At 37.4% G+C, this 26,330-nt stretch overlaps 2 protein-coding genes across 6 annotated transcripts in view; one reads left to right on the forward strand and one right to left on the reverse strand.

The window, feature by feature from the left end:
- UBR1 (ubiquitin protein ligase E3 component n-recognin 1) overlaps nucleotides 1-21,943 on the reverse strand; it is a 128,333-nt gene extending 106,390 nt beyond the window's left edge. For 2 of the 5 annotated variants that reach the window (XM_029952760.1, XM_029952761.1), the window contains exons 1-2: nucleotides 21,602-21,940; nucleotides 1,055-1,311 (exon numbers count right to left, since the gene is read on the reverse strand). In XM_029952760.1, the coding sequence (XP_029808620.1) occupies nucleotides 1,055-1,311; nucleotides 21,602-21,682 (338 nt within the window). In that variant the 5' untranslated portion in view covers nucleotides 21,683-21,940. Of the gene's footprint in view, nucleotides 1-1,054; nucleotides 1,312-21,601 lie in introns of all 5 variants that reach the window. The other 3 variants (XM_029952759.1, XM_029952758.1, XM_029952762.1) reach the window with 3 other exon arrangements.
- TMEM62 (transmembrane protein 62) overlaps nucleotides 21,930-26,330 on the forward strand; it is a 43,714-nt gene continuing 39,313 nt past the window's right edge. Inside the window, exon 1 of the mRNA XM_029952773.1 lies at nucleotides 21,930-21,962. The gene's annotated coding sequence lies outside the window, so the exon portion shown is untranslated. The remainder of the gene's footprint in view (nucleotides 21,963-26,330) is intronic.

Genomic DNA, 26,330 nt, shown 5'->3' on the forward strand with positions numbered 1-26,330 from the left:
TGGAGGTTCCTCAAAAAACTATCGATAGAACGCCCTTATGACCCAGCAATAGCACTGCTGGGGATTTACCCAAGAGAGACAGAAATGCTGATGAAAAGGAGCACATGTAACCCAATGTTCATAGCAGCAATGTCAACAATAGCCAAAACATGGAAAAAGCCTAAATGTCCATCACCTGATGAGTGGATCAAGAAGATGTATATATACACAATGGAGTACTACATGGCAATGAGAAAGAATGAAATATGGCCATTTGTAGGAAAAGATTGGGTAAAGATAGTATGTTCTAAACAAGTATTAACTATACATAAACCAGTCAAACCTAGAACTACAGTGAAGCAAAAGCCAATTCTCTGAATTTATGAAGTCTAAAAATTAACTCCTAACCTAAACTACCTTTAATAAGGAAAAAAAACCCTACTAAAACTAAAGTGCAACTAAGATCTAAAAGATGAAAACTCCCAGCAGGAGCAGTGAGTAAAAACGTTCTCTGTGCTACCATGATTTGTAAGGCACCTGCTCTCAAAAAGAGCAAAAAGCCTAAAGCTGCTTCCAGTTCCCCTACCACTGGCCTTTTCTACTAAACTCAATTCCAACTGTTCCTAAAAGTACACAATCCCTTGATACCAAATATCACTTGGTAGCAAAAAATTATGTGAAATGACGTGAGACTACAGACTTTTATATATACCATTTGCTGTGAATATTCATAGATTTTTTTTTTTTTTTTACAGAAATGCTACATTTGATGATAGGATCCTGCCCTAACTCTGCTGGAGAAGAGTTCAGAATTAGGAAATACACTTTGCCCCAAGGTTTCAGATAACAGTATGTGGACTACATTGGAAATAAGGCAAAAATCTATCACTTATATACCTTTAGAGAAGAAAGTGAGACAACTGTTTAAGTCATATATTCAAAAACAAGCTGTACAAGCCAAAACAGACTTATAAGTACATAATAAAAGGAAGTTAATTAACACAAAATACATTATAAAATAAATACAAAACACCAAGACTGAAATTAACTAATCCTATAAATTTCTAATTCTTACCTACAAGAGTACGTTGTCTCTCCACTTTTGAAAACCTTCCCACAGAGTTGAAATGCTCCACTGTGCTTCAATTTCTCTAAGCAGATATCCGGATCTTCTCCAAATAAGTACCATTCCAGTGGAGTAAATATGGACATTTGTATACTCTCCTCCTGCTTTTCCACGTCTGGGTCCATTTCAGCAGAATAAATTTCTGGCACCAACTGTGCCAAATGATGCAAGAAAGTAGTATAAAAATCAACTTGCTGATCCCACCACTGAAAGAAAAAAAAATTACACTTGGTTACAAGTTTCCTCTTAAAGATGTAGGGATATAGATAATAGCACATTTCTGTAATATCAGGGGCGCCTGGATGGTTCAGTCGGTTACGTGTCTGACTTTGGCTCATGTCCTGATCTCGTGGTTCACGGGTTCAAGCCCTGCATCAGGTTCTGTGCTGACGGCTCAGAGCCTGGAGCCTGTTTTGGATTCTGTGTCTCTCTCTCTCTGCCCCTCCCTTGTTCGCACTCTGATTCTCTCTGTCTCAAAAAGAAATAAACATTTAAAAAATTAAAAACAAAAACAAAATTCTGTAATACCAGAGAGGCTGATTTACAATATATCCTTATTTTATCCCTCACCAATACAAAAGGAAAGTGGATTTAAAAAATAGCCTTGGAAATTAAGTAGCTACTCACATACCACATATATCTAGGGGAGGGGGGGAAAGAGCAGCTGTGGTGGATAAGAAATACCCTTCCCTTCTGGACTGGCAACTCCTGATCTCTGAAAATAATTCTATCACTAGTCAAGGGTTGTACAGACAACGCATTCTCCACATTCTTAGTTTAATAGTTGTAAGGAATTGTACCATTTACTGGGAGATCAAAATGAATGAGTGCAAAAGAGGTTTTAAACTGCCAAAAGCAATAACATAAAAGAAAATGGATTAAGTAGACTCATCTAAAGTAAACTTACCCCTTCTGCTCCTTCAGAGAAACTATTACAGATGGCTTGTCTGCCATGTTTATTTGTACATGAAAACACGCTCAACAACATTAGGGAAATGCAAATTAAAATGACAATGAGAAACCCCTATACATCTTATTTAGGCTTAGTTAAAGGTAATATAAAAAACTGACAATACCAGGTATAAACAAGGATGCAGAAAACAGGATAAAGAAAATGCTGGTAGGAACTGAAACTGGTATCACCACTTTGAGAGTTTGGCAGTTTCTTTATAGTTAAACATGCACTTACCTTACGACACAGCAATCGAACTTCTAGCTATCTACCTAAGAATTGCAAACTTATGTTCACACAAAAACTTATACATGAATATTACAGGAGTTTTAAACTGTCAAAACCCAGAAATAACCCAACTGTCCTTTGACTGGTGAATTATAAACAAACTGTGGTACACCCAAACCATGGAATGAATACTGCTCAGGAATAAAGGAATAAGTTATCGATACATGAAACATCAAAATGTATTATTGTAAAACCAGTAAAGCTCAGAAGACTATGCAGTCATTGCCCCTTAGCAGGCAGGGCCATGTTCATAGAGCATCTGTGTGAACGGAGCAGAGCTCACCTCTGCTACAGCCCTGATTCCCATACGTGGGTCTCACACATACTACATGCAGGTTTCAATAACACCATCGTTCCACTCTTATCTTCAAACAAGGTGGCTTCCTAAGTACCAAGAAATTCCCTGTTAAAAAAGACATTCAGGGATTACCCACTGGCAATTTGGGCTTAAATATGAGGTATGATTACCCTAAACCATCCAACCAACCCAGCCGGACCAGTTTTCAATGCCACTCAGTAATAGCAAGCTTAAATGAATAGAGGGGCGCCTGGGTGGCTCAGTCGGTTAAGCCTCCGGCGTCGGCTCAGGTCAGATCTCACATTCGTGGGTTCGAGCCCCACATCAGGCTCTGTGCTGACAGCTAGCTCAGAGTCTGGAGCCTGCTCCCGGTTCTGTGTCTCCTTCTCTCTCTGCCCCTCCCCCTCTCATGCTCTGTCTCTCTCTGTATTAAAAATAAATAAAACATTTTAAAAAATTTAAAAAAAATGAATAGAAGCAAGAGAAACAAAAAGTTGAGTGCATAGCTCTCTACTATCAACCCAATATTGACAATTTAGTTGCAGTTAACATCCTTCCAGTTAGATTAACATTGTTCATCTGAAATGGGCTGGCTTTCTGGCTTTATTAATATTTCATGTTTGTTTTATTATGTAAAACCTAGCATTTATATATATTTTGTATTTGTACACATTTAAGCTATATTCTGAAAAGTAATTAAAAAAATTTTAAAGGCTATGTACTGTATAATTCCATTTATGTATTTATTTATTCATTTATTTATTTTTATTTTAGAGAGAGAGAGAGAGTATGAGCAGTGGAGTGGGGCAGGGGGCAAGACAGAAAGAGAAAATCTTAAATCAACTCGATGCTCAGTGTGGAGGCCAACACGAGGCTCAATCCCACAATCCTGGGATCATGACCTGAGCTGAAATCAAGAGGCAGACATTCAAATGACTGAGTCACCCAGGTGCCTGTATCACTCCATTTACATGACATTCTGGAAAAGGCAAAACTACTATCAAGACGGAGGACAGTACAGTGGTTGACAAGGGTTTACTACAAAGTAGAATTGACAGAACTTTTTAGTGCAATGGGATTGTTCTATACCTGTATTATGGTGACAGTTACACAAATGCTGGCAAACATCCAAACTCACAAACCTGTACAATAAAAAGTTATTTATGTAAAATTTAAAAGTGAATTTTAAAGTACATAGTTTAAAAAATGAAAAGGAAAGCCACAGATTGAGAGAAAATATCTGCAATAATACACTGAATACTTTCTCCCAAAGATAAAGAACAGGGCAAGGACGTTCTCATCTTTGTTCTCTCCTATTCAATATCGTTCTGAGGGTCTTAGCTAGTACAGTAAGAGAAGAAAAAGAAACAAATGGAATGATGATTGAAAGGGAAGAAGTACACTGTTTCAGGGTCATGAGTTCAAGCCCTGCCTTGGGATCCACACTGGGAGAGGAGCCTACTTAGAAAAAAAAAAAAAATCAACTGCACTTCTATATACTACCAGCAATTTGAAAATGAAAGTTTTAAAAGAAGCATTCATAGTAGCATTAAAAAACTTTAAATATTTGGGCATCAATTTAATAAAAGATGTGTAAGACCTCTACACTGGAAACCTCAAACATTGTTGAGATAAATTTCTAACGCATCCAAATAAATGAAGACCTATATTATGTTCAGAATGTAAAATTCAATATTAAGATATTGACACTTGCTAAACTGATCTACAGATTCCACACAATCCCAACCAACCTTTTTGTAGAAATGGACAAGCTGATTCTAAAATGAATACAGAAATGTAAAAAAGTTAGAAGAGAATTACGCTACCTAATTTCAGGATTCACATTAAAGCTATGCTGAGACAATGTAGCAGTAACATGAAAAAGACATATTTATCAGTGGAACAGAAGAGAGTCCAAAAATGAATCCACACAGTTAATTTTTTCATGAAAATTCAAAGAAGAAAAGATAGTCTCTTCAAAAAATCACACAGAGGCAATTAGATATCCTTATAAAAACATAAACTTCAATCCATGCTCTATGCCATACACAAAAATTAATTTGAAATGCATCATACACTTAAATATAAAAGCTAAAACCAGAAAACTTCTTAATGAAAACCCTTCCCATCTTGGAGCAGGTCAAAACCTTGGGAATGGGGCACAAAAAGCTTAATTAAGCATAAAAAAATGGATAAATGGACTTAATAAAAATTAAACCTTCCACTCTTCAAAATGAGCATCAGTAACTAATATCCAATTCTACTCACTATGCATTTTTCAAATCTTTCATATAACCAAATAATTAAGATTACTTTTGGAATGGATATATGTTAAAATGAACATGCCTCTGCTTCTTGAATCTATATAGCTAGATCTTCTGTGAAATTACACACAGAAATAGGAAGTAATGAAGAAGTTCATTTATCACACACTATCCACCTTGCCAGGAGGGCACAGCACATCCACCCATAAGCTATCTATGTAGGTAAGGCCTGGCCCTCTTGGCACAGGAACACCCTTGTCCCAAGCTGTGAGACTGACTGTTCAGTCCACAAGGAAATGTAATCTAGGCAAAAAATTATCAAGAGAATAAAGGAACACTAGAAAAAGTAATAGCTATGGAAAATTACAACTCTTCAGTCTGTAAGAACAAAGGCTAGATAATGTTTGTAAAATCATAAAGTTTTTGACAAGGTGAACATATAATTGTTCACTATAGCTTAAATTGGGAGGTGTCCTCTTTTAAAAGTATTAAAAACAATTTTCAGGCCAAAGTACAGAAATTAGAATTTTATTTAGCTAAGATAAACTCATAAAAGTTGTCCAAGGGGTTGTATAAAGATGACATACACTTAGAATTAAGAATTTACATAGAGTTCCATAACAGGTAACAAAAAAATTATAGATATTTTATTACATATAAAGCTTTCTGAGTTTGCTGTCCTGAAGCAAACTCATAAGTAAATTCAACTCATTAAAACTTGCCACCCATAAGTAAATTCAACTCATTAAAACTTTATGTAAATTGGATTATTTGGTGTTGTTTTATAAATTCATTATGTATTTTGGATACTAACCCTTTATTAGATGTTATTTGCAAATATCTTCTCCCATTGTGTGAGTTGGCTTTTACTTTTGTGGACTATTTCTTTCACTGTGCAGAAGCTTTTTATTTCAATGTAGTACCAATAGTTTATTTTTGTTTTTGTGTCCCTTGCCTCAGGAGACCTATCTAGAAAGCAGGTGCTATGGCTAATGTCAAAGAAGTTGCTGTCTGTGCTCTCTTCTAGGATTTTTATGGTTTCAGATCCCAGATTTAGGTCTTTAATCCATTTCAAATTTATTTTTGTGTATGGTTTCATTCTTTTGCATGTTGCTGTCCATGAAAAAATGCCTTTTTCCCATTGAATATTCTTCCCTGCTTTGTCAAAGATTAGTTGGCGATATAAAGGGGGTTTATTTCTGTGTTTTCTATTCTGTTCCACTGATACATGTGTCTATTTTTTAAAAAATTTTTTTGTTTTTTATTAATTTTTGAGAGACAGAGAGAGACAGCATGAGCAGGGGAGGGTCAGAGAGACAGGGAGACACAGAATCTAAAACAGGCTCCAGGCTCTAGGCTAGCTGTCAGCACAGAGCCCGAAGCGGGACTCGAACCCACAAACGGTGAGATCATGATCAGAGCTGAACCTGGATGCTTAACCGACTGAGCCACCCAAGCGCCCCCATGTGTCTATTTTTGTGCCAGTACCATACTGTTTTGATTACTACAGCTTTGGAATATAACTTGAAATCTGGAATTGAAATACCTCCGGCTTTTTCTTTTTCAAGCTTGCTTTGGCTATTCAGGATCTTTTGTGGTTCCATACAAATTTCGAACTGTTAGTTCTAGCTCTGTGAAAAATGCTGTTGGTATTTTGAGAGGGAACTGCATTAAATGTGTAGATTGATTTTGGTAGTATAGACATTTTAGCAATATTGGTTAAATACTTCCATTTCCTTGTGTCATCTTCAATTTCTCTCATCAATGTTTCATAGTTTTCTTTCACTTCTTTGATTAGGTTTATTCCTATGTATCATGTACAGTTTTAAGTGGCACTATTTTCTAATTTCTCTTTCTGCTGCTTCATTATTGGTGTATAGAAATGCAACAGATTTCTGTACACTGAACTTGTATCTGGTGACTTTACTGAATTTACTTATCAGTTACAGCACTTCTTTGGTGGAGTCTTTTAGGTTTTCTGTATAGAGTATGGTGTCATCTGCATATAGTGAAAATTTTACCTCTTCCTTACCATCTGGACACCTTTTATTTCTTTTTGTTATCTGAGTGGTATGGCTAGCACTTCCAGTACTATACTGAATAAAAGTAGTGAGAGTGGACATCCTTGTCTTGTTCTTGACCTTAGGGGAAAAGCTCTCAGTTTTTCCCCCATTAAAGATGACGTTAGCTGAGGGCTCTTCCTTATATGGCCTTTATTACATTCAAGTATGGTAAGGTCCCTCTAAACCTACTTTGTTAAGGGGTTTTATGAATGTATTTGTACATTATCATATGCCTTTTTCTGTGCCTACTGAAATTATCGTATAGTTCTTATCCTTTCTATTATTGATGTGCTGTACCACATTGATAGATTAGTGAATATTGGACCACTCTTGCAAACCAGGAATAAATCCCACTTAACTGTGGTGAATGATTTTTTTTAATGTAACAGGTATTTCTCCAAGAAGACATACAGATGGCCATCAGAAATATCAAAAGATGCTCAACACCGGGGTGCTTGGGTGGCTCAGTCAGTTGAACATCTGACTTTGGCTCAGGTCATGATCTCATGGTTCATAGGTTTGAGCCTCACATTGGGCTCTGTGCTGACAGCTCAGAGCCTGGAGCCTGCTTTGGATTCTGTGCCTCCCTCTCTCTCTGTTCCTCTGCCACTCATGTTCTGTCTCTCTGTTTCTCAAAAATAAAAAACATTTTAAAAAAAGATGCTCAACATCACTCATCATCAGGGAAATGCAAATCAAAACTATAATGAGTTACTGCCTCACACCTGTCAGAATGGCTAAAATCAACAACATAGAAACAACAGGTGTTGGTAAAGATGGGGAGAAAAAGGAACCCGCTCACACTGTTGGTAAGAATGCAAATGGTATTCCTGGAATGCACTATGGAAAACAGTATGGAGGTTCTTCAAAAAGCTAAAAAAAGATCTACCTTATGATCCAGCAATCATACTGGGTATTTATCCAAAGAACACAAGAACATGAATTCAAGGGATACATACACCCTATGTTTATGGCAGCATTATTTACAGTAGCCAAGATATGGAAGCACCCCATGTCCATCAATTGATGAATGGGTAAAGAAAATGTGCTACACACACACACACACACACACACACACACACACACACACTAGAGTATTATTCAGTCATAAAAAAGAATGAAATCTTGCCGTTTGCAATGACATGGATGCAGCTAGACAGTACAATGCTAAGCAAAATTAGTCAATGACAAATACCATATAATTTCACTCATAGGTGGGATTTAGGAAACAAATAAGCAAAGGGAAAAAGATAAGAGAGAGAGAGAAAAAGACAAACCAAGAAACAGACTCTTTACTATAAAGAACAAAATGATGGTTACCAGAGCGGAGAGAAGTGAGACGATGGGTGAAATAGGTGATGGGGATTAAGGAGTGCACTTGTTGGGGTACCTGAGTGGCTCAGTCAGTTAAGTGGCCAACTTCAACTCACATCATGATCTCATGATTCATGAATTTAAGCCCCACATAGGGCTGTGTGCTGACAACTCAGAGCCTGAAGCTTGCTTCAGATTCTGTGTCTCCCTCTTTCCCTGCCCCTCTCTTCTGCTTGCACTCTCTGTCTCTCTGTCTACCCCTCTCTCTCCCTCTCAAAAATAAATAAACATTAAAAAATAAAAAGGAATGCATTTGTCATGATGAGCACAGGGTGATGTACGGAAGTGCTGAATCACTATATTACACACCTGAAACGAACATAACTCTGTATGTTAACTAACTGTAATTAAAATAAAAACTTTAAAAAATTTCATGTAAAATACATTACGTTAAAATTAGGTGTTATATATAGGAATTGAAGAAGCCATCTTCTCTGAAGGGCAACTTTGGGATAACTATTAAATTTTACTTTATTTTTTTTTAAACTTTTTACTGTTTTTATTTATTTATTTAGAGAGAGTGAGAGAAGGTGAGAGCACGTGAGCAGGGGAGGGGCAGAGAGAGAGAGAGAGAGAGAGAGAAAGAGAGAGAGAGAATCCCAAGCAGGGTCCACATATCAGCACAGAACTCGACATGGGGCTTAAACTCACAAACCATGAGATCATAACCTGAGCCAAAATCAAGAGTCGAACGTTTAACTGAATAAGCCACCCAGGTGCCCCTAAAATTTTTAATTTAAATATCCTTTGCTCCAGAATTCCCACTTTTAGGAATTTATTCCTTGGATAAACTCAAATGTGCAAAAAGAACAGAAATACAAGAAATAAAAGTATTTTATTTACAGCATTATTTATGATAGTAAAAGGCTAGAAACAACCTAAATGTTTCTCAATAAGAGTTGAATAAATCTTGATATATAAATTCAATGCAGCCAGTATAAAAAACAGAGGCCACAGATCTATATTTCCTGATATGAAAAATTCTTCAAGTTATACTGTTAAATAAAAAACAAAAGATATGTAACAGTGAGTACATGCTACCACTTATAAAGGGAATGAGAAAAAAAAACAAAGAGAAGGAGACATAGTTATGTATGCTTACATTTACACAGAAAATCTCTGAAAGGATTCAAAATAAATTACAGTAGGAAGAGCTCTGAAAAGGAGTTTTCCTTATATGGCCTGTTTTACTATTTTATTTTTTACTATATATATATGAGACTTACAAATCATTTTAAAGCTTTTTCAATCTACACTTTATGTGTAAAAAGTTATTCATAACAGTCGTAAACTAAAAACTTGAATGTCCATCGATAGGGAAATAGCTTAAGAAATTGTACAATCCATCATTTAGCCATACTTGCCCAACTGTGCAAAGATATACCAGGGTGTTTCTATAATGTGACTTGTACCTGAAAAAGTGAGGTCCACCTAAATGTCTATCAATAAAGAAAAGTAAATCCATACCATTCTATGCAGTCAGAATGTTATAAAATATTGTAGAGTGAAAAAAGTGAGTTTGAAATAACATTAATTTCATTTTTGAAAAAAAACCCTCTAAATTATATGGTCTTTAAAAATTTTTACACATCTAGGTTTTCTAATTCATGTACACACACACACACACACACACACACACACACACACACATATGTATATACTTTCCTAAACACAAAGATCAGGAAGAAAAAACACCAAACTGTTAACAGTGGTTACATGGAGAGAAGCAAATGAGGAGACATTCCAGGGATTTTTACATTTTACTTGAAACTATGTTACACAGTTTGACTTTTAGTTTCAATACTTTTGCAATTAAGGGGAAAAAAACTAAAAAAATCTGTAAGATATAATATATCCATTTAAGGTGATGCCAAACAGTTTCAAAATGTCTTCCTGAAGACACTTAATAACTACAAAGAAAAAAAGATAACTTTAGAGAAACTCTGCCGATACCAATTTAACAAAGTGATTGAGATAAATATCACCAGTAATAAGAATACTGATACCAAGAATCCCTTAATGTGATACAATGACAAGGTTATGGTACCATTTTTGTGTTATTTTGCCAAAAATGCATAGCCTCATTCTAATCATGAGAAAACATCAAACCCAAATTGAGGAATATTCTACAAAATAACTGTTCCATATTCTTAAAAAATGTGAAGGTCATGAAAAACAAGGCAAGATAGGGTGCCTGGGTTGTTGAATTGGTTAAGCGGCTGACTCCTGATAGGGCTCTGTGCTCCCAATAAGCCTGCTTTGGATCCCATCTCCCTCTCTCTGCCCCTCCCCCACTTGTGCTCTACACCCGAGGGTGCTGGCTCGCGCTCTCGCGCGCTCTCTCTCTCTCTCTCTCTCTCTCTCAAATAAACAAATGTTAAAAAAATATTTTTTAAAGAAATACAAGGCAAGACCAAGACACTGTTACAAACCTGAAAGGACTCTGGAGAAACTGAGACAAAGTTCAGGCTGGAAAAAATCAAGGAGAAATAATAACTAAATGTAAAGTGGGATCCTGCATTAGGATCCTCAAACAGAAAAATAATGTTAGTGGGAAAATTAGTGTAATTCAAATAAAGTCCATAGTTTAGTTAGTGTCATTAGTTTGGTGTCCCTGATATATACTACGGTATGTAAGATACCTAACATTAGCGAATGCATGAGTGAAGGATATAAAAGAACTGTGCTATTTTTGCAAGTTTTCTGTAAGTCTAAAATGAGTTCAAAACAAAAAGAACCAATAATGAAGATGTTTATTTATTAATACATAAAGCATTAATAATATATAGTTTAGCAGAGCAGGTTCCAAAGTAGTACATATAAAATCTTATTTTGGTTAAATATTATATTTATATGAGAGTAAAAATCAGGAGGAATATACACCAAAATGTTAACAGCAGTGGGTAGTGAGATTTTAGCATATTTTCAAGGACTCTGTATGTTTGCTTACAGTATATGAATAATATTCTTAGTGATATTTTCCATATTGGGGGGCATTTTTTTCAATTGTAAAATTAAAGATATTTTATTAAAACCTTTAAGAAAAAAAAACTATACCTTCCATTCCAGTATTCTAACTCCAACTTTTCTAGGATACTCAACAGACCAAGAGCTTGTTTTCTCCAGAAATGTAGCAACAAGCGTAACTGTGAAATAGAGAGTATCTAATGTTCTATGGTATACCTAAGGTTATTTTCAACAAATGGTACTAAATGAAAACCAAAACAAAACGAAAAGTCCTGGATATTCACTGCTATACACCAAACAAAAAACTTTTCTGTGTTACCTATATTATGGAAGTCAGAGAATTAGTTCTTTTCAAGTTTTTGAAGAATACTTAGAAGAACATGAGAAATCTGACAGTCACCAAAATCAAAGGGATCTATCTTCTGGTTCAGGTCTCTCATTTTATATATGAAAAAACTGAGTCATAGGGAGAAGAAAACTGGCTTTTCCAAGATCAAATAGCCAATTAGTATCAGAGCCAGGGACAGATCTTAGGCATCCTAACTCCTTGAGTTCAGTGCTCAATCTACAACCAAATATAAATACACAGTTCTTTCAAATTTGCCCTCCAGACTAATCAATTTCACCTTATTAGTTAAACAACACAAGTAACATAGTTTTGCCTTGTTTTTATTTTTTTCTTCCAAACGAAGCCTCTTCACTAACAACTGCTTATTGCATGTCTTAATCATTGCATGTCTTAGTGTGAAGAACTGATATTTTAAAACATTATCATACTGTTTGCTGATTTGGGCAGAATGTCTGGGTGTTGATGCCTTCAATGCCCTCTCCAGTGATCTTACCACTAGCTCTCCACTGTTCCAACCCTACGGGGTATTATTCCTTAAGGTTCGTCTAGCTCAAGGGCCTCCTCCGTGAATGCTTCACTGATCAGTTGAAGAAAACTCCTCTCCCCTGTAACTCCAATACAGCACTTACTAAAGAAGGTATTCATTCAGTACCTACACCTCTGCCAAATAACATTAGTTATCGTTGTGTATGTACACTTAGCCTCTTTACCAAGACTATAAATTCCCTGAGGGAAGAACCATTGCCTTCCAAATCCCTGTATCCCCATAGGCCTACCACAAGTACTTAATAAAAGTTCTCAGTCATTGCCAAATATTATGGACTTCTTGCTAGAGAGAACAAAGCAAATGTTGGCATTAAGACTTCTAAAACTATAGAATTCTTACAAATGATAAAGTACAATTTTACTTTTTCATGAAGATTTTTTCCTAGATGATTGCCACATCTATGGGAAATCTTTTTTGACTAAGATTTGTCTTTCTCTCTAGATAAGAAAAACTATACTGGATGTATTTAACTGGGTGACATGTTCAAGGATTATTGGTAATTGGAGTAGGCTTGATTTTCCTATTTGTTTGGTTGTTTTTAGTATTCTTATGCATTTGAGATAAGAATAGAATTAAGAATTTTTAATTTCAAGGTCCAGAAGGAAAAATTTTTTTTCAACATTTGGAGTTAAAAGAAGGCTTTCCTAACTCACTGTCCCGTAAAAACAAGTTCTCACAACATATAAATTCCCAAACATTCCAAATATTTTCCTCATCCCCATGGAGATTAAAGATATGTTCTCAATTCTGACCCAGGGACTTGGATGCCTGCTTAGGAACATCATTCTGAAAAAAGAAACTTACTTTTTTTTTTTTTAATGTTTTATTTATTTTTGATACAGAGAGAGACAGAGCATGAGAGGGGAAGGGGCAGAGAGAGAAGGAGACACAGAACCGGAAGTAGGCTCCAGGCTCTGAGCTAGCCGTCAGCACAGAGCCTGACGTGGGGCTCGAACCCACGAACATGAGATCTGACCTGAGCCGAAGTCAGAGGCTTAACCGACTGAGCCACCCAGGCGCCCCAAGAAACTTACTTTTAATAGGTTACTTTTGTTCAAATCACAACTTACCCTTCCTTAGACAACTACTCAACATCTACCAGGCTTCAGAGGCCCTGTAACTCTTTTTCTAATTCTTCTGTTTTAAAGTAGCACCAAAATCTGGAGGCTCTAGAATTGTTCATCTAAGTACTGGATTAGTGTAATTGGAACAGCTGCAGGCACCAAGAAACCTTGTGGTCACACAAAGTTTTCTTATAATACTATTGGATTCATAAAGCTTAGAAACAAGTAAACAATAACAAAAACCCTACTTCAACTGCTTATCCCATGAGTAAATTCTATCTATAACACATCTGATAATCAGTTCCCTAAGCCTGTCTCAACACTTCCTCTTAGCCAATGTCCATTCTTATAGTTCATAATTAACCCAAAATCTACCTTCCTGTAACTTTTATCCTATGCTGTCTGAAATAAACAAGTACAATTTAGTCTGTTCTTTCATCCAACAGCCTTTCAAATAAATGAAGATAACTATTAAGTCTCTCATCATCTCTTTGTTCTGGGACTACACTAGAACACAGAAATTAAAGAAATCTGTCCATCACCAGAAATGACATTTGGCCATCACTAATGACATGGTATTCAGACCACTCTCCATGTTGATTACTTTTATGGAACGTGACCAACACGCCTCCATACGGAGAAGTGGGACTGTTTCTTACCTTCCTTATCCGGAGCACTAAACTGCTCTAAAAGATCACATTCTTTTTTTGGTAACCATATCACATTATGACTTAGTGAGTTTGCAGACAACCAAAACCTTTAGACTGATCGCATGTAACAGACCTGGTCCTATACACAAATACTAGTCCTAGGTATAAGGTTGTGTTTTCAACACAATTAACTTCCATTTTGTCAGTTTTGATATAATATTTGGCCTATGGAGATTTCTTTTTGTATGTGTTCTATAATGTATTTCTTATCCCTGCCAGCTTTGTGTTGTATGTAAATATGAGAAGAAAGTATACTATGTCTTCATGGCCATTGATAAAGTCACCCAGCGCCAAATACAAAGTCATGTGACAAAAAAGGCCCCTCTTTTTTCTTTCCTGTTAAGATAATATACAAGCACCACGTCAGAATTTAGCTTTTGAAAGCATCCAGTCCCTCCTAAGCTATTCTCTCCCTTTTTCTTCTCTGATCATAGGTTCGTGCTCCAATTTTCTAAGCTCTCCTTGAAGTCTTGGGTGAATTATATCTGCTTTCCTAAACTGTGAAGTACACATCTCATATTCTTTCTACTCTATTGAATATATATTTGCAAATAAACTAAAATTCTTTTTAGACTACAAGATAGAGTATGTGTGTATATTAAGTAAATGGATGGGGCACCTGGGTGGCTCAATCGGCTAACTGACTGACTCTTGATTTTGGCTCAAGTCATGATCTCACAGGCCCTGCATTAGGCTCCGTGTAAGGAAGCCTGATTGGGATTCTCTTTCCCCCCTCTCTCTGCCCCTCCCCTACTCATGCTTTCCCTCTCTCTCAAAATAAATAAATATATAGTGAAATCCTCAAGGCAGAAACTTAAAAAAAAAGAAAATATTTTAAAAATAAATAATGGATAAATTAATAGATTTTTGTATTCTCAAGTCATTCTAGCTTACTCATAATTACCAAAAGTTCAAAGGCATTTTAAAAGGTGGTCCATAAAGATACAGCAAGTGGTAAGCCCCACTCCTCCAAACAAGTCAAATAGACTTTCTGAAAAATGATATTAGGTAAACTATTCGAAGGAGACTTATTACATTCAAGTGATTAACAGCAGACTTAATTCTCAACAGGGCCTATATCATTCCCGGATACCAAGGAGGCACTTAGGGAAGCACAATAACTCTTCTAGAGTCATTCAGTAACATTTATTTAGGGCAGCATATTTCCATAAGCACTTGGCTTATTATAGGGTGCAACTTAACATTTAAAAAAATGCTGCACCAGGGGCACATGAGTGGCTCAGCTGGTTAAGCATCTGACTCTCAATTTCAGCCAAGGTCATGATCTCATGGTCTGTGAGATGGAGCCCCACTTCCGGCTCTGCACTGACAATGTGAAGCAAGATTCACATTCTCTCTCCCTCTCTCTCAAGCCCTCCCTCACTTTCAAAAATAAATAAACTTCTATTTATTTTTTATTATTATTCAAATGATTAAAAAAAATAAACTCATCAAATAACAGTTGTTTCTTCAATAGGAGGCATGTTAACTCAGAACACCTTAAAAGAAGTTGAAGGAGTTCATGGTAAATCACATGGGACTACAGAGGTCTTAATATTTTGTCTTAAGTCACCTGACACAAAAAGTTAAATGCTTAAAGAAAACTTTCACAGAGCACAGTGCAGAGAACACGTGCAGAGAAGTGGGTAAAATGATGGCAAGGGAAATCTGAAATAATCCTCAAGGCCAGCCCACATGAAGAAAGGATGGGCAGGATACTGCACTGCTTCATCCTGCATTACTAATTTATACACACATCTACCCAGTCCCTCTCTGCAGAATTGAGGACAAAACCCTCTTTATTTTGCAGGATGATATCTGTTATTAAACATAAATAATCAATCATCAGCACCAGCTCATCAACACTAAATCACTATTCTTCCCTAGACTATTACAGGTAGCGGGGCTGTACCTATCACTCTGATCTGCAGTTTTAGACCTCAGCTTCATGTTTGAGTCTATAGAGTGTGATACTGAGAAACAGAATTTTCCTTAGCTGCCCACAAGAGGAATTAGAAGATGGTGATGAAAAAAACAACAGGCACTATTCCCTTCTATGATCTGGTGACAAAGCACTTCAGTCAGTACTCAGGAGACCTTGGTTTTCATCCTAGTTTTCTCCTTCTAAATGTGTCTTTACTATAGAAAGCTATATTCTGGCCTAAAACGATACAAATATTCCAATTTCTAAGGGATATCACCACCACTGAAAATAACATATAACTTCTTATTTCTTCATCTGCTATCTCAGTATTTTATTTTTTATTTTTTTTAAACAAATGGCTTTTTTTTTAATTTAGATTTTTAGTGTTTTATTTATTTGTGATACGGAGACAGAGCACGAGAGGGGGAGGGGCAGAGAGAGGAGACATAGAACCAGAAGCAGGCTCCAGGCTCTGAGCTAGCTGTCAGCACAGAGCCTGACGCGGGGCTCAAACCCACGAACGTGAGATCTGACCTGAGCCGAAGCCAGAGACCCAACTGACTGAGCCACCCAGGCGCCCCTCTCAGTATTTTATTTAAAGACATTTTTTAAAATATTCATTTATTTATTTTGAGAAAGAGAGAGTGCACACATATAAGCACGAGCAGGGGAGGGGCACAGGGAGAGAAAGAGAATCCCAAGAAGATTCCATGATCAGTACAGAAACTGACTTAGAGTTCAGTCTCACAATTGCAAGATCACCACCTCCACCAAAACCAAGAGATGAGACACTCGACCAACTGAGCCACGCAGGCACCCCAAGGTTCTTATTTTTGTAAGTAATCTAATATGCAATGTGGAGCTCAAACTCACAACTCTGAGACCAAGAGTCACATGTTCTTCAGACTGAGTCAGCCAGGTACCCTATCTCAGTATTTTAAAGTCAACTATCAAAAAAATTGTTATCAATTAAGGATCCAGACACATCTGAGATTTTATGTATTTTTTCCTTAATTTTCATAATGATTATTGCACAAACAATATTAAACATAAAAAACAAAAAACAACTAAAATCCCCTCATTTGGGGACAATATAATTTTGGGAGTAATGGAAATGTTCCATATCCCAATCTAGTAACAGTTAACATAGGTGCATACATTTGGTAAGCCTCATAAGCCGATATGCTTACAATGGAAGCACTTTATTGCACATAAAGTATATCTCAATGTTAATTTTTTAAATTCCCCTTTCAAAAAGTTAAAAAAATAAAAATTTCCCTTTCAATTTTAACCTTTAGGCCTCATTATCTCTTAACCTCCTCAACTCCTATTACCTTCACCTCCACTCCACCTCAGTTAATGTCTTCTCATTCATTAGTCCATTCATGCATGCATCAATAGAAATTCTGAAGCAGTGTGTTAGGTACTGGAAATATAAATGTGAACAAGAAACAGTTCATGCTCTCAAGGAGTTTACTGTCTAGAAGGAAACACAGACAGTGAACAGGCAATGCTGAGGACAGCCTGAGACATGCTGCATACAACAGAAGTATGAAAAGGGTGCTCTAGGAACACAGAGGCTCATCTAACCTGGCTCTACCATCACAAAACCTCATGTGCCTCCAGGTTCTCAAACTCCAAAACCCCTTACTGAGCATAACGTTCAGTTCTTCCACTTATGTCAACATTATAACTTTTAATACCTCAAATACCACCCATTCCCCCAGAATTCCTGCTTTGGCATTTGCTACACCCTCTTCTCCCTGCCACTCAGCCTGAACTCTAATATTTGCCTCCACCTTAATAAGCACCCCCGTTTCTCTTCCCATCCTCCATCCACAACCTCCCTCCCCCAATCACTACCAATCTTGTTAAAATATATCACTGATGCTGATCCTCAGTTATTCATTAAGAATATGTAAATGTCTGCTATTTAAAGCACATACTGGAATATATCAATGAACAAGTCAGACATAATCCTTGCCTTCATGGAGCTTACATTCAGAAAGGAGTGACAGATATTTAAATAAGTAAATAAAGACAACATACTAATTACAAATCATAGTAAGTGCAGTAAGGAAATAAACAGGGTCGTTTGACAGAAGAGGAAGAGGAACCTATCTTTTAGACTTGGTAAGTTCAAGAAAAAGCAGAGGAAAAACACTCCAGGAAAAAAGAACAGTAAGCAACAAAAAGAAAGCACAGGTTCTGAAGCAAGATAGATCTTGTGCTTGATTTAGAAACTAAAAGGCCAGGACTGGGTAATAGTGAATGAGGAGAAATAACAGGAAATGAGGGGGAGATATCGGGACCAGATTACACAGGATCCTGAAAGACTTGGAATGAGTTTACATTTTAGTCCAAATAAAATGGGAAGCCATTGAAAGATTTAGGCAGAAGACTGACATGATCTGATTTAGTCCAAAAAAATTACTCTGGCTGATCTGTTCAGAATAGATTGGAAGAGGGCAGAAATGTAAGCAAAGAGACCAGTTAAGAGGCCACTGCAGTTGCCTAGGCAACAGATGGTGATAGGACTAGAGAGGTGAAGTGGAGACAGAGAGAGTTGTTTGTGTTCAAGAGCTATTATGGAAGTGTCATGAGACAGGGAGGACAAAATTCTTGATTGGCCTCCCTCCCTTTCCCTCCCCAAACCCGGTCCTTTCTCTCAGAATATGACACAGCCACAGTATGAATTACTTAAACCCAAAACTGGGGATCTAGACATCATTTGTTTCTTCCCTTTCATCCTCAGGCCTAATCTATGAGTAAATCTTTTTGCTTCTACTATACTTCTAAAGTCTTTCTCAAATCTATCCACTTCTCTTTATCTTCAGTGATATCGCTCTCTAGTACAAGCCACCATCAGCTAAGGCCTGGGTTACAGCAGTAGCTCCATAATTGCTCCCCCTGTTTGAAACACTTAACAGACATCTAAGTGAATATATCAAGTAGGCAGTTGGATTTGTGATTCTGGAGCTCAGAAGTGAGATGATCTAGAGATACAAATTTGGGAACTGAAAGCAAACTGATTGTATTTAAAGCCACAGAACTGGATGAAATCACATAGGCAGAGCATGTAGACAGGGAAAACAAAAGTGGTTAGTACCATGCTAGGAGACATCTGAGATGGACTTAAAGAAAATCCAGTCAAAGAAGACAGAAGGCAGAAGTTCTGTCAGACCACCCCACCAACTCTGAATTCCCAATTTTTTTCAGTCCTTATCTTCTGAGCCCAATAAACCACCCTCTCCTAGAAACTATATCCTATGACACCATACTACTCTCACTTCCTACCTGCTTGGCTGCTCCCATTCTAGGTCTTTCTCTGGTTCTTCCTCCATTCTCTATCTCTGAAATTCAATCATTCCTGTCCCCAGTCTTTCTCCCTCCCTTCTCTCTCTCCTTCCAAATGTCTCTGTGTATATGTGCAAGTGTGCTCTCTCTCTCTCTCTCTCTCACACACACACACACACACACACACACACACACACACACTTTCCTCCTCAAAGATCTCTGTTTCCCACAATCTCAACTGTCAACTCTATATTGAGAATTTCCAAATGTCTAGCTAAGTCTTACTCAAAGTGTGACTGGCCCACAGACCAAGAGTTCAGAATCAGCTGGGTATGCTTGTGAAAATTCCCCACCCCAGACCTACAAAATCAATTCCTCTAGTGATTTTTAAGCAATGGCTTTTATAAATTCATAACTATTATTTCACCTTAATTGTATGTTAGGTGTGATCAGGAATTTGAGAGCCTCCATGCTTTTGACAGCAATATGACAGAGTAATGACCTGGGGTTTAAGAAGAAAGTGTTTTGTTTTGTTTTGTTTTTTAAAGAAAACATAAAGTATAACCAAAGACAAGACTAATGGAGTTAGTAAGATTTCTAAAGACCTGTAACTGTCCACTACTTATTTTTGTTTTAATTGCCTCCCAACTGTAGTTTATAATACAAAATCATTCAACTGTTAAAGAATTTCTGAGCTTGTATCACTTCATAGCAAAGAAATAGTAAACTGGCAGACCAATATCTTACTCTACTATCAGAATAAAATTGAAGACAGTAACTTTAAAAAGAAAAGGAAAGCTAGATATCTTGTCTTCATCCAGATATGATGAAGCTGTCTTACATCACACTGTCCTGTCTTAAAATTCTTTCACCACTTGTCTGATCTGTGTCACTAAACTGTGAGTTCCCTCAGGCTATTACACTTGTCTTGGCATCTACCTATTGCTTTGCAAAACCCAAAGCCTTGCCCGCAAGAAATTTAGTATTTCCTGAAGTAAAGATTTTGCAACATAACCCTAGCTTGATTCCTATACTAATCTCCAATTACAAATAAGTGGAGTCTAGATTGATGAGACTTTACTATACCAACGGGAAGGAATTAATATATCAAAGCTTTAAATAAATTTGGCAATAGAGAATTACAGTAACACTTCTGTCCACACAGTTTCTGCACTTCTTCTAAAATGTAAAAAAAAAGCACAAGTTACCATTAAGATCAGATGTTTCAGCTGCTTCTCCATCTTCTCTACCTTCTCATTTCTTATCATCTCAAATAGATACTTCCTCCTTCAACACCAGCAGTAAAGTGAGGATGAACTGCTATTTGAGGTGGAGGATGGTTGCAAGCACTGCTCTAGTTGGTGGCCAAACTCTTATTCTAACTCCCTCCCTACCTGGTTTCTATCTCCCAGCCAGTTGCTCCAGTCCTGGACTCTTACTTCTAGAGCTCACTTAATTCTCTCAAACAGCAATGCTTAAGTGTCTGTATGATTAAAATAGTCCAAAAATGCTTTTATGAAAGCTACAAACCAAAGAACTTCAGAAAGAGGTATACATCCTACACTTTTCTATGTGCAGTTATAAAGACAAAGTGATCAAACCCTTAACATCATGCAGCGATCAATATTTGGATACTTCCTGTCTATCTCCCCACTAGATGTTTGGGGACATTCAGAATATTCCCTAATAGTGTTACCTATCTCCTATCCTCCTCATCTGCTTTCTCTGGGTAGCCAGACTATTAACTCAAATTTGCTCACTGTCTCTACTGTCCCATTCTTTCAAAATAAAAGGACAAAATTTAGATTGCGATATTAATTGGTGGTATGCTCTGAATCGAAATGTCTGGAAGTTTCTTCTTCACCTTTAGAAAGAACAGAGAGACAACGGGTTCCTCCAATGAGGGTTAGGCCTAGGGTTCTCAAGACACCAGAATGAGGGACTACAATTCCTACACCCCGTATCTTGACACGAGTTGACAGCATTCTCTGCCATTACCAGGCCCCATCCAGCCAGCTATGCAATATAACATTAGGTTCAGAGTCTCGGATTCCTGTCATCAAGAGAGGCTGGCACTGCGTCCATCGGCAAATGGCTTTTCCTCCAATCCCGCCTTAGCCCCCATACCAGACCATCTAATATCACCAGTTATTTCTACTTCAGGATAGAGACATGCCTGAAATAGTCACGACTCATAAATGACAAAGTCATTCTATTCCGTAGACGTGCCTAGCAGGAATGTGGGTAATGACTAACTTTTATTCGATGGCTTCTTTCCAGATCAATCCATATGACTCCCCCCTCCCCAGAGCCGCCATAAGGGGTAAAGCCCGACATCCTCCTGAGCGCGGTATGGAGGGACTGGGGGGGACAAAAGGAACTTGCCTACAAGGACTTACAGATGCCAGTAGCTGAGGGGTCTGGGACAACTCCGTACTGACTTCCATCCTCTCAGCACCCCCGGCCTCCTCGTCCGCCATCTTGAGGGAAATTGACACCCGCAGTTCCAGTCCCCAGGCCGGAGACGAGCGGAAACCTGTGGCCGGTCCAAGAAACACGGGGCGGGCGACACTTTTACGACGGCCCCTGAAGTCGGGTTTGACGCAGAATCGAGGAGTGGCTTCCGGTCCGCTTCCCGGAAGCAAGCGACACGGACCTTACAGCTGGAGGTTTTTCTTCCCCTAATTTCTTAGTCGTAATGCCTGGTCCCTGAATGGTTGTGTATTTGGTTTCGATGCTGGAAACTCTTCCGTCTGCGAGGTAAAAAATAAATTCAGCGTCCGTTTTGAAAGTAAGAAAACTGTGGGGGACTGAGAACCTATTCTAAATCTCTTTCGATCCAGGTTATTGGTCTGAGAGTGTTTGGCTCCTTAGGTACCTCAGTTGATCCCCAGAACCCACAAAATAAAAAAGTACTCGAAGCTAGTCCATGTTTAGGAATGTAGCCCATGGACATTTGCACATGCGCACAAGAAAGCTCGAGCCGCATCCGCTCTGGGGTGATGTGGTTGAAGAAACGAAAAATTGAAACCCTGTAGTCGTGCTTCTGTGGAGGAGGACAAAATAAACATGGTCATCAGCGTTATGGAACACCATACATTGGTGTTAAAAAGAACAAGGTAGTCTTCGTGGAAAGATAAAGATAAGTGAAGGGGGGGACCCACGTTGCCGAAAACTATTTATTTGTGCTTCTGTGCGTTTAAATTAGAAGGGAAAAGCCTGAAAAGAAAGAATAGCTCTGAGGATAGGACCTTGGTCAAGAGCTACTTTAGCTTCATCTGTATTGTTTTAAATTGTTTACAAACCAACAATTTAATGATATGTCTTTAACAAAGGGGAAAATAATGATTAACATGCTGGAAGGAATTAAAAGCTAACTATTGGGGAAAAGAGTAAGTCTTGTCTTTACCTCAAGTCATATATTAAAATAATTCTTAATGAAGTTAACTACTAAAAAAAGTAAAAATAAAAAAGGTAAATATTTGTATAATATTGGGACGGAGGGGGCTTTTTAAAGCATGACACCAAAGGCAGAAAATATAAAAAGACTGATCGGTAATTTAATGAAAATTTAAAATTTAAGTATAAAAATAAACTACACAAAGTTAAAAAGTAAACAAAAATTGGGAAGAAATGTCTACAATATTCATGACACATGAATGAATAAAATCCCAAAGGAGACTATTTCAATGCAAAAATAGGCAAAATATATAAATATACAACTTACTAATTTTTATAAACATGAAAAAACTCTAACGATAAGCAAATAAATGCAAATTAAACAAAATGGGATTCCATTTATTGGATATAAATTGGGTCAGTTTCTGTTTTTTCTTAAAGATAACCACCATGTTGGTAAGCTGAAAGGATATGCATTGTTATATAAAATACAGGTATATTGTTTAAACCTACAGAAAGCAATATTCAGAAGCCAGTGTTTCATAAAGGCACACTCTTTGGCCCAGTTATTCCATTTTTAAGGCTGTATCCTTAAAGATTTAATTCAGGACGCAAATGAAGTTGAAACTGCATCATTACTGGTAATGAAGAAAAATTAGAAATAATTCAGGTGTTCTTAATAAAGGACATTCTCTAAATAAACTTTGGTCACTCATACAATGTAATTCTTTGCAGCCATTAAAAATGTTGTAGATCACTGATTCTCAAAGTGTGGTTCACAGACTCTCTAGGAGTTTCCCAAATATAGGAAGTTGTGGGGTGAAAATTTTTATAATAATAACAAAGAAGTTTTGTGCTTTCATTTTTTTTAAGCCATGTGATATTTATACTAACTGATGCAGAAGCAATGATGAGTGAAACTGCTGGCCTCTTAGCACAAAGTAAAAAGCAGTGTCACCAAATTCAACAAGTTCCCAAAATGATCTAGAAGTAATTTGACTACCTTGCACAGACAAGGATATTCTAGCTTGAACAAGTGAGATTGCTTTTTTAAACCTGCAATCACTAAGTGACAAAACCTGACTTCAAAATTTATGTCCTTAACCACTTCACCCCCCCATGTCCAATTAAAAAAATCATTTGAAAAAAATCTTTTGGGGGTACCTGGGTGGCTCAGTCTGTTAAGCCTCCGACTTTGGCTCAGGTCAGATCTCAACGTTCGTGGGTTCAAGCCCGGAGTCAGGCTCTGTGCTGACAGCTAGCTCAGAGCCTGGAGCCTGCTTCCGGTTCTGTGTCTCCTTCTCTGCCCCTCCCCCTTCATGCTCTGTCTCTCTCTGTATCGAAAATAAATAAAACATTACCAAAAAAAAAAAAAAAGAAACTAAGCTCAAAAAAAAAATCTTTTGACCCCTTTTTACCACTTCATATGTTGTTATTTAAATGTTTGTTATTAAATAAACAAAAATATCAGGTGTCTGGCACACTTAACATCCTATTATACTTACATTAGACATTTTATAGAGATGAACCAGATAAAATAGATATAAAATTATGAATTATCATTGCTCTTTTCTGATCTAGACCAACGTATGACTTGACCTACTTTAGAACAGGAGTATGAATTTGATTCCTCTGCAAATACATATTTCTTTCTAAACTGATATCAGCTCATAATAACTTTGCGAATAAGTAAGTTGCAAGGTCATTTTTCAGGTGTCATTTTACTGCTTGAAGTATTATCAACAACTAATATACATTAATTACCTTAATTAATGACATAGGGTCAGAAGCAGGCTCTGTGCTGACAGTTCGACAGCAGCAAGCCTGATGTGGGGCTTGAACTCATGAACTGCAAGATCATGACCTGAGTCAAAGTCAGACGCTCAGCTGACTGAGCCCTCAAGCATGATTTTTATTTTATTTATTAATTTTTAGTGTTTATTTTTGAGAGAGACAAAGCACAATCAGGGCAGGGGGCAAAGAGAGAGGGAGACACAGAAATCGAAGCAGGCTTCAGCCTCTGTTGCCAGCACAGAGCCCGATACGGGAATCGAACTCACAAACCATGAGGTAGTGACCTGAGCCGAAGTTGGACACTGAACCGATTGAGCCACCCAGGTGCCCCTCAAGCATGATTTTTAAATGGCAACAACTTGAATATTGCTGTATTGGAACGTAGGTGTTAAATGAAGTATGTTCAGAGACAATCCAGTATACCTTCTGCAAATTTGAAAAGGCATTTACAATATGATGAATGTTAATTGGTTTGATTGATAATTGTTTATTTGGGAATATTTTGGTGGAAAAGTTAACCCAGACCCTTCAGACAGGAGGGATGTTCATGCCTGGGGAGTCATTTCTGGGGTGAAACCCAGATTGCTGTTTGAAATTGAGTGAGACCTAGCTTAGGGCTCATAAATAGGAATGAATCTTGGGTTCACCCTCAGCTGGATCCAAAGGTTTCATTTAAGGGCTTTGCTGGTTAGAGGATCTTATCAGTTCAGATGATCAACCACAACAGCATTTTAGCCCTGGTATAAGGGGGGAAGTCTGGGAAAAGAGGAATAGACAGCTAAAGAATTTGACAAAGGTAGTACCAATAGGAAGAGGAATCGGGATGTGGGTGGGTCAAGATCCATACAACTCCAGGGAGCATACTGTTCACAAAGGATCCAGGATATGGAAATGTGTACATGGCTGACAAGGAATGAGGCTGGATGCTCAATGGAAGGAACTTTGTTTAGACATGCAGGAAATGGTTCAACCTACCAGGAGAATAAACTGGTTTGGAGAGAGACAAAGTGGATCCTTCAACCAAGTCTGTTGAAAGAGTTGTATACCCCAGTTTGCAGCAGACTGCATCAACACTAGGGTTCAAGTGCTTTGCTGAACAGATTAAATAGACAAGAACAAATTTATTTGTCTAGGATCTAAGTAAATTCTGGAAAGAGGACCTAAGCCTCATCCGTGATGGTTTGAGCACTTGTCAATACAACCTACCAACCATTTGTATATTCTATCCAGGCATCTTCTTCCTTTAAAATTATTTTAAAATAATAATAAATAATAGTAATTATATATATAATTGTTTTTCTAGACACTGTGCTAGGCACTTTAGAGGCTAAGAAAAAGGTTAAGCAAAAGTTGCATTAAAGGGTAGGTGAGCTGAGTATGACCAATACATGGAACACTGTATTACTAACAGAAAACAGCAAAAAGAATCCATTTCTAGGCACAGAGTGAAAGCAGATACAGATACAGCCTGTTAAGCTGTGCAGCAGATATGGTGATCAAACAGGTTGGCTTAGAAGTCAGAAAGCTCTGGGGGCAGCTGGCTCTGAAAAATAAAAATGGCACAATATTTCAAGAGTTTAAAAGTGCCAAGTAGAGGTTTAGACAACTGCTGAAGAGTTTAAGGTTGAATTAGTAACAAGAATGTGGAAGACCAAACACTGAGAAAAATCAAGATAATTTATCGGTGCAGAGAAATGAGTTGTGCAAGCAAAGAATAGCTGTACTAGAATAGGAGTTAGCAAAATAGGCCCCAAATCCACCTGCTGTCTATTTTTATACAGCCTTCAAGCTAAGAATAGTTTTAACATTTTTAGATGACTGAAAAAAGGTCAAAAGAATAATATTTTATAATACATTTAAAGTACATAAACTTGGGGCATCTGTGTGACTCAGTTGGTTAAGTGTCTCTTGATTTTGGCTCAACCCATGGTCTCA

The sequence above is a fragment of the Suricata suricatta genome, chromosome 9 (genome assembly GCF_006229205.1).
Source record: "Suricata suricatta isolate VVHF042 chromosome 9, meerkat_22Aug2017_6uvM2_HiC, whole genome shotgun sequence".
Classification (NCBI taxonomy): Eukaryota; Metazoa; Chordata; class Mammalia; order Carnivora; family Herpestidae; genus Suricata; species Suricata suricatta.